This window comes from Carya illinoinensis, chromosome 2 (genome assembly GCF_018687715.1).
Source record: "Carya illinoinensis cultivar Pawnee chromosome 2, C.illinoinensisPawnee_v1, whole genome shotgun sequence".
Taxonomy (NCBI): domain Eukaryota; kingdom Viridiplantae; phylum Streptophyta; class Magnoliopsida; order Fagales; family Juglandaceae; genus Carya; species Carya illinoinensis.
Window position 1 is genome coordinate 37,391,983 of NC_056753.1, and position 9,144 is coordinate 37,401,126.

General features: G+C 36.6%; 1 protein-coding gene across 4 annotated transcripts; it reads left to right on the forward strand.

Moving 5' to 3' along the window:
* Positions 1–167: 167 nt before the first annotated feature.
* Positions 168–6,027, forward strand: LOC122301569 (autophagy-related protein 18c-like). Of its 4 annotated transcripts, none has more exons than XR_006240208.1 (6): positions 168–1,023; positions 1,266–2,056; positions 2,605–2,845; positions 3,945–4,068; positions 4,884–4,974; positions 5,823–6,027. XR_006240208.1 is itself a non-coding variant. In XM_043112980.1 (6 exons), exons 3-6 carry the CDS (start codon positions 1,277–1,279, stop codon positions 5,914–5,916), a joined length of 1,239 nt encoding a protein of 412 aa, XP_042968914.1. In that variant the 5' UTR covers positions 174–522; positions 792–1,023; positions 1,266–1,276; the 3' UTR covers positions 5,917–6,027. The 4 variants fall into 4 exon arrangements, 3 of the variants coding, with proteins under 3 accessions (XP_042968915.1, XP_042968914.1, XP_042968912.1); XM_043112980.1 differs by lacking the exon at positions 4,884–4,974 and having other exon boundaries at positions 174–522; positions 792–1,023; XM_043112981.1 differs by lacking the exon at positions 4,884–4,974 and having other exon boundaries at positions 169–522.
* Positions 6,028–9,144: the final 3,117 nt, after the last annotated feature.

Sequence of the window (9,144 nt, forward strand, 5' to 3'; positions counted from 1 at the left end):
GTTGTAGGATGATGTGTAGCATTTCTCTATAAACAATCATTTAGGATTATATCTTTTGATGAATAATCAATAATTTAACCAATTTTATGTACGACAACACCCAAAAGTGCTGTGCACGAAATCGGAATTTACTTCGCAGGGTGGGTCCGGATGCCCTCCTTGTAGGGGTTCACGACATTTGATTTAAAAAAAAAAAAAAAAATTAGAGAACTGTATATTAAGGGGAGTTGATTGGCAGTCTGGGGGAGCTTCTTGGTGTGTTGTCGGTTCTCTTCGATCGGTGGTCGGAAAGTAAGTAGGTGCTCCCTAATCCTAACAGCAATTCTTATTCCCCAATTTCCACATACCTAAATCAGCAACACAACCCCGTATCCGCGTCTTCTCGTTTTCTTTTTCATCTATTGGTACATCTCATCCTGTTCCCGTCGGTAATATTTAGATCAATTATTGATTATCTTCCTGATAACCTATCAATTTGCGTGGCGCATAATCCAATTTGAGGGATACTTCGTAAATTTGTAGGTATGCGATCCAATTGGAATCTTCTTTTTTGATAATTTTCTCAGTTTTTTTTTTTTAAGTGGAAATCGCAAATGCTCTGTGAAGCCCACGCCACATGCAGATTGCATTAGGCTTCTAATGTGAACTCTAATCTGTTTCTTGGTTTGATATAACATAATTTCATGGGATCCAAACTTTGCATGAGCGAGTAATTGTATAGTTTCGTAGGCTCATGTTATGGAAGAGGGGACAGGGTTCAACCCTTTTAATATAAATCACTATGGCATTAGCATATGATGGCATTTGGAAAGAAGCAAGAGAACAGGACCTTGAAACTGATATGGGGGGAGCTGATATACACGGAACTAATGAAGGGAGTAAAGATAGGATGTGAACATTGCGTTGCAGACTAAGCAATACCAAAGAACCCGATTGATGAGGGTCTGGAGCTCACTATAGCTGTTTCAACAAACAAATTAAGCATACAAAGGGACTGGTACCGCAACAAGGACTGAAAAAAAGGTGATTTGATTCCTTTGTTGTTGGCTGGACTTCTGTGAGAAATGGCTTTCATTGGTAGAATGCTCAAGAATTCGCATTTGTTCCAGTTTTCTTCTTTTGCATTTTGGATGAGTTCTTAGTAATTTTAGGGTTGTATCCATTTTAGGCTCTACTCATCTTCTTGTTATTATCCAATTAGTATGATTGCTGAAGGTTTTCTTAAAGGCTTTGATTACCCGGTTTCCAATGTCTATTGATTGCAGCGTGCACCTTGATGACTGTCCCTTCATCTCACATGAGTTCAATAGTTTCAACATCTCGAGGAATACATCCATCAACAGGTATCAGCACCTATGACAACCCAAGAGCTGGGCCTTCTGGCTCTTTCAGCCAGCCTGAACCAGAGTCCAATGACTGTGATGAGACTGAGTTATTCTCTGTATCTTGGAATCAGGACTATGGTTGTTTTGCTGCTGGCACAAACCATGGTTTTCGTATCTATAATTGTGACCCATTTAAAGAAACTTTTAGACGTGATTTGAAAAGTGGGGGTTTCAAAATCGTTGAGATGCTCTTCCGGTCCAACATTCTGGCACTTGTTGGTGGTGGAGCTAATTCTCAATACCCACCTAATAAAGTTATGATTTGGGATGATCATCAGAGCCGTTGCATTGGTGAATTTGCTTTTAGATCTGAAGTTCGTGCAGTGAAATTAAGACGGGATCGAATTATTGTTGTTCTTGAGCACAAGATATATGTTTACAACTTTATGGATCTGAAGCTTCTTCATCAGATTGAAACTTTAGCAAATCCTAGGGGCTTGTGCTGCCTTTCACACCATTCAAATACATTTGTGTTAGCTTGCCCAGGTCTTCAACGAGGACAGGTTCGAATTGAACATTTTGGGCTGAATATGACAAAACTAATTCATGCTCATGATTCTCATATTGCATGCTTCACCTTAACAATGGATGGGCTGCTTCTTGCATCTGCTAGTACAAAGGGCACCTTGATAAGAATATTCAACACAATGGATGGGACTCGCTTACAAGAGGTAGCCTACCTTCCTATGGACTTTGGTATTATTATATGGTTTGTTTTATACTTATAAAAAAAAAAAATGGTTTGTTTGTATGGTTTTAGAATTTAATCTCCAAACTCATTTATGTGCAGCATAATATTAAATACTCAATATCTGAAAAAAGGAATGGTTATTCACCTTGTTACCATATTGCATGACTGTATTTATGATTAATGTAACTGACCACTGGTTCTTTAATTTATTTTTTTACCCAAATTCTTTGCAGTTCCTCTGTTTAAACTTTCTCATTAAGATCCATAATTTCAAAAGCCTTATTTTGGAAAAACCATTTACACCTATTCCGGCAATTAAAAGAAAAAAACTCTAGGGATCATAAGATAAATGTAAGTTCCTACTAGATTTCTGCAAAGGTGGTGGAGCTGTCTTGCTTTGGTTACAGGATCTATAGGTCTTCATGGGCATCTTTTTTATTACATAGTGTTTGATATGCATGCAATCACTCTTCTGATGTCTTTCTTACAACCAGTGCTTGGTTACTATGATTTCCTGCTTGCATGCAGGTACGTAGAGGTGGGAACAGAGCAGAGATTTATAGTATTGCTCTCTCTCCAAATGTCCAGTGGCTGGCAGCTTCAAGTGACAAAGGTACTGTTCATATATTCAGCCTAAGAGTCAGAGTAGGGGAGGACTCAGCTGCTCAAGGACTGGCACTGTTTCAGCAGAATTCTTCAACATCCCTGGATGCCCTTATTTCTCCAAATGCTGGTTCCAATCCCAGTTCATCATTATCTTTTATGAGAGGTAAGCATTGTTAGCAAATAATTAATGCATTAGACTTTGAATGACTACAATCAATCTGCCTGGATATTTGGCAGCTTTGCATTTAGAATTGATGCTAGACAGTCTGATTGCGCTATGTCTTTGTATGATTGTGAGGAAATCTGAAAATATTTTCTTTGAAGATTGAAATTAGATTTTAAATTTACGACACTTGATAGAGAGACTTTACATTCATTGAGGGAACTACTTGGCCTTTCTTTTTCATGATTTCCTAGTATCCATCTCTAGTCCTAACTTGGTGCATTTCTTGTCTGCTACCTGTGTATTGGGGCTATGTCTATTTTCGTATTAATAAAATTTCTTTTGCTTATTTAAAAAAACTATCTGGCCTTTCTAGGGTGTCCAAGTGTCACGCTAAGATTATGAAATACATTCATAGTGCCAGCACACGCCCGATCCATCCCTTGGATAAAGTACCTAGGCTGATTACAGCTTGGCCAACCCTGTTATGTGATTAATTTTTTGTGTGAAATTATTAGTTTAATTTTTTTAAAACAATGAAATGGTGGACACATCAAATATTGAACTAAAGTTCTAGTTCTGAATGTGTGAATAGTATCAAACATCCTATGTTTAATTTTGCATTGGGAGTTTCTTTTGAATTCTTTGATACAACACTCTTAACAGGCAGGGTCATGCATCCAAGATTTATTCTCCAGGAGTGGTTCCAAATTGCCTGGGTGAGGTTCCACGCAATCAAAAAAATCACCTCAAACACTATAAAATAAAATAAACGTAAAAGTTGTTTGAAGATATTATGAAGAAATATTTAAACAGAATAAAGTCAAGCTGTGCTTGGTCAGTCCAGGCTAAAAGTCCACCAAGTCCAAGACTGGCCCAAAACTTGATCATCCTGAGAAACTTGGCCCAGCTCACCTGCTTGTCCATTCTCTTTGCCCAAGTCCTAATACTTTCATGGTGGACTGGGCTGGGGCGCTGGCCCATGTTTGCCCTGGTCCATCCCAGATTAGCTGCTCAAAACTGTGTTAAACACTTTACTCATTGCTTTTGGTTTCTTTCCCCTTATATCTAACCTTTTAAATTCTCTGATGCTTCCTAGGAGTTTTACCAAAATATTTCAGCTCGGAATGGTCATTTGCTCAGTTCCACTTGCCAGAAGATATACAATTCATTGCAGCGTTTGGATCTCAAAATGCTGTCATTATTGTTGGCATGGATGGGAGGTATGAAACTGCATTGTTTGTTTATTATTTTATTTAATATCATGAGTGTTTACATATATTTCTGTGCAGAATTTAGTATAATTTTTTTGATTGTATCTAGGGGTGAAAACTGACCCCTTGTGCGTGGTTTTTGGGTAAAACCGACTCTGACCGACGGGACGAAATAGGGAGGAGCAACCGACTGTAACCGGTCGATGGGGAGGAGGAAAACCAGCCATATTGACTCTGGCGGTTCTCTGGTGGTTTACGGTCGGTTCTCGGTTCCCCTAGCGGTACTAGTCGTCTAAGAGAATAGAGAGAGAGAGAGAGAGAGAGAGAGAGAGAGGAACTAAAGTGAATCGCGGGAAAGAAAAAGCGAGGAAGAAGACGATGTGATAATCAAACGACGCCGTTTGGTTTTAAATCCAAAGGCGTCGTTCTACACAACTTTAGGTGTAAAAAGACGCCGTTCCACTAAAGTTTAAGTGGAGTGGCGTCGTTTTAGATAGGTATAAATTAAAAAAAAAAAAAAAAGGGACATGGGGTTGGCAGGTTCAGCAGTTTGAGCCGGCCTCAAACTACGACCGAACCGACGTCCGTCAGTTTTGCTAAAATGCTACTACCCGCCGACCAGTTCCCTACCGATTCTGGCTGGTTCCAGCCTCTGGCGGTCGGTCTGTATCAGTCACGATCGGTTTTTCGATTTTTTGTACACCCCTACTTGAATCTTAGTAGTTTTCTGTTGGTGGCTTGCTAGGATTTATGAAAGGAAATCATGCTAAATGAATCCTTCAAACTAATTCCTTATTGTTACCTGATTTCTGGTGTTGTTTCAGACCAATTATATTGTGCAGATTCTAAAGGAAATGTATCAAACAATTCGTCATGTCTTCTCTTTGGAAATTACAAAATCTTCCTTCCTACCATGTATGCTGATTGCAGACAACTCTATGTTGGAACTATGAACATGTTATATCTATCTTATCCATAATACTTCTATGACCTCATCATGGTCATCTTAGCCTCTTTACCTACTTGTGTCTAATGATTTTACCCTTGACTGTTCAATTCACCGTTCATGTGGAGAAGCTCTTTCACACACTACAAATTACCATATCTGATGAACAGTACGCATTCATCATATGCACATGGCTCTTCATGCTTTGCCCATTTTCTCTTCAAAAAAATGGACATTATGTCTGATCACTTGGAAACTGGGGAAAGGGTCTCTAGTTACATATCTAGTTACGTATGTATGTGGACTTGGGTAAATTTTGAAGTGTGGAACCTACTGCACTTCCCATAAGTAAACAGGTTTTGTTTTGTCAAGTAAGAAAACACGATGTAGCTTTGTAGCTCTGGAGTCTTCATCTAAGAGTGATCTGCTGGAGTGTCCGACCTACATGCCAGCGGAAATATTATCCCTGGCTGGAATCAGACAACAAAATTAAAGAGAGGAATAATATTTTGCGCCTCCCCTGAACCACCAACGATTTCAGTTTGCATCATAAACTATCAAAACTCAAAGTGACGTCCTAAACAATCAAATTTGTACTTTTCATCGATCCATGTAAGATCTTAATCGAGGTTAAAATTGCCAAGATTTGGTAGTTTGGGGTTCAAATTGGTAGTTCAGGCGTGTATAAAACACTTTCTCCTTAAATATCAGATATCTGATACCAGTCAACAAAATTCATTATGATGAGTTATTTTTTATATGCTTCTGTCGGACTTTGAAGTTGGACTGCCTCTTACCTTTTCTCCATCATTATCAGTTTCTACAGATGCAGATTTGATCCAGTGCATGGAGGGGAGATGTTACAGCAGGAATATGTACGCTTTCTAAAAACTGAAAGTAGGCTCAGATAGGGATCCATTATAACTGCGCCTGAATGTATGTGTGAATATTTTAAAGGCTACAATTCTGTTTCTTACTGTCTATTACGTATGGGAAAATGGAGATGGTAATGATTGTTCTAATTGCGACTATTGCTATGGATGAAAAATCAATTGACATACATGTCCATTACAACGTTTTTCTGGCATACTTAGCCTCGTTTGCTTCCGGGATAAAACACAAAACTTCATAAACTTTTCAAAGTTTTGGTAAGGTAAGATGATCTCTAAAAACAAACACTCAATTTATATCTCAAGTTTTCATCTCTCCGATCTCACCTTATATCAATACTGTTCTCTCTAATAATATATTTTAAATAAACAGTATATTGACATGAATATACCTTGCAAAAAATGTAAAAGTTGTACCGAAAGTAACAGTATTTGATTACTTATTTAACGAGAAATGGTAGATGAGCTGAAGTTTTGGATTCAATTGGGAATTTATTTATTTATTTTTACTTCATATTTAAGGAATATATATAACATAAATGAGGTCGTGTTTTTTTTAACAAATATTTATAATAGGTTGCAAAATATTTGATTAAAAGAAAAAATATTTACACATAAGGTAAATAAAGGAAGGAAGTAGTAAAAAAAAAAATTACACTATTGGTAAATAAATAAACAAGGGAATTAGAAAAAAAAATAAACAAAAAAAAAATTGACCAAATGGTAAAAAAAAATGAAAAAAGGTCAAAATATGGAAAGCATGAAAGTGGTGACAACTTTCTCACCACTTTCATGCTATAAAATGGCGCTGTGGCCAACGGTTAAACAAATAAAATACTATAATAAGTATTATAAGTCCTTGTCAATCCCATCATATTACTACCTATAACAAAATCAAATTAATCTCATATCATCTCTATAAATAAATAAATATTTTATCTTATCTTATATAATCTCAACATATCTCTAAAAATGTCTATGCGACCACAGCAACAAATGCTTAGATGACATCATCCATTAAGGATCCTCCAAGACTTGATTCGCAAATCAAAGCTCTCTTGTGTGTCAACCCGCGAATTCATTGTTTGGAACATCCTAACTAATTGGAGGATCCGCATGCTTTGTAGAGTGGTGCTATATCTACATAAGGATGTAGTTCGAAAACCTATTGAATAAGCTAAAAGGTTTTTTTTTATTCATTTTTTTATATTCTTAAATATTTAAAAAAAAATCCATAACATCACTAAAAAATATTTTTTTAATCATTAAATAATAATAATAATAAAAAAGAATCCATTCGGGACACTACTTCAGGACCCAAATTTGGGTCTCAAAGTATTTCTATTTAGTTAAAGATAAGCTGTATGGGTGGCAATTCACATTGATGTCTTGTTAAATTATGAATATTTGACTATACGATACGATCCGTTTTGACCCATTTAATAATTAAGTATAAATAAATTAATATGACATGACTCATTTCAACTCGTTTTATATGGGTTGAACTAATTTGCATAACTTATTTAATCTAATTAATATAATTTTTCATAAAATTTAAAATTTACATTTATTAGTAACTGCAATATTTTTTTTTTTAAAAAAAGAGACTACTTATTAATAAAAGATTTTATATCGTGTTCATATTAGATTCACGAGATGTGTCACGTTGTCACCCCTAAATGAGCATTGCCAGGGTTGGAAATTATGCTTGTCAGATGGGCTCTCACATTCGGCTCGTCCAGCCCGCTCGTCTAGCCCCCGCTTGAGGTATTCAGGGGCATATGTCCACATATGGCGGGGGGATGGGCAGATTAAAGCTTGTTTGAAATGCTTAGGGATGGGTGTCAAGTTGGGCCTTGGGGTAGCTTGAATTTCACTTGTCTACATGCACTTGTCTACATGGCCCAATATTTATATATAAATATATATAATGTATTTAAAAAAAATCCCAACTATAAATACTAACTTTTTATCTCTATTCTCATTTCTCTCATTCCCAACTTTCCCATCGTCCTCCATCCATCTTCTTTTCTCTCATCTCCTCTACTTTCCACTTCTCTACTCTCTTTTTATCTTCTTCCCTTTCTTTTCATACCTCAGTGCCCATTTACTATCCTCTCTTCTCTCTCCTACCTCTTATCTTCTCCTCCCCTCCTTTTTTAAGTTAGCTTCTCTTCGTTATTGTGGGTCATGGCCAAGCTGCAATCTACGATGGTAAAACCACGGCTTGGTCTTGGGTCTCTATGACCCAAGATCACGGTTGCCATTGTGAATATGTAAGTTAAAGATCAACGTCTACAATTGTGGGTCTGTGAATTTTATGACCCACAGTCACTACCATGAGCCATAAAGACTTGCCTAGAGATCTCTAAAGATCTGCACATAGATCTTTATGATCCATGATTGTGATTATGACTCGTAGGTCTGTGCACATATCTTCAGATATATGAGGATGTAACTTTGTAAGCTTGTTTTTGTTGGATTTATGAGATTTTTATGATTATATGTGATTTTATTAACCTTTTTATTTTTGTGAAAAATGTGTTGTTGGACTGGGTGGTCGGACAATGGTGGTGCCAATCAGCTCTCCCAACAAGCGGATGCGAACAGTCATCTTGCCCAAGCGACAACATGGTGCAGGATGGGCAGCCACCCCCTGCATAGGGCGAGTAGCACCCCTACTAAAAATGAACTAATATATCTAACAATTCATTTAATACTTGCTAAATTAAATTTGGTTTATCTCAATTTGTAAAAACAAAATCTCAATTGTAAAAATAGAAACTAATTTAATTAGTAAATGATATATAATCAATTAAACTCGGTTTAAAAAAAATAAATATTAATTTTAAAAAATAAAAATACAAATATTTATCAAAATAAGAAATATTTAAAATAAAATAAAAAATTGGGAAAGGAGGAACCTCTCCCAGAAAGGTAAGCACCTTGCGAGGAGGAGGCTCTCCCCTCAACGGGGTGGTTTGTGGTCCACCCTCAAACCACCATGGGGTGGCTTATTGCCCACCTTGCGACAACTCTGGATCCCCTTCCCCATGCCGCCATCTTTGGGGAGGGGGATCCCTCCCTCAAATCTTTGTAAGTTAATTATTTTATCTATTTATTTAGATTCTTATTTAGATTTTTTTTTTATATTTTATGCCACTTGTTGCTTTCTAATTGTGCCACATGGCCATCATGTTGTTAGATGAATTGAAAAAAATGGACAGAGATTTAATTGTAAAAAATAAA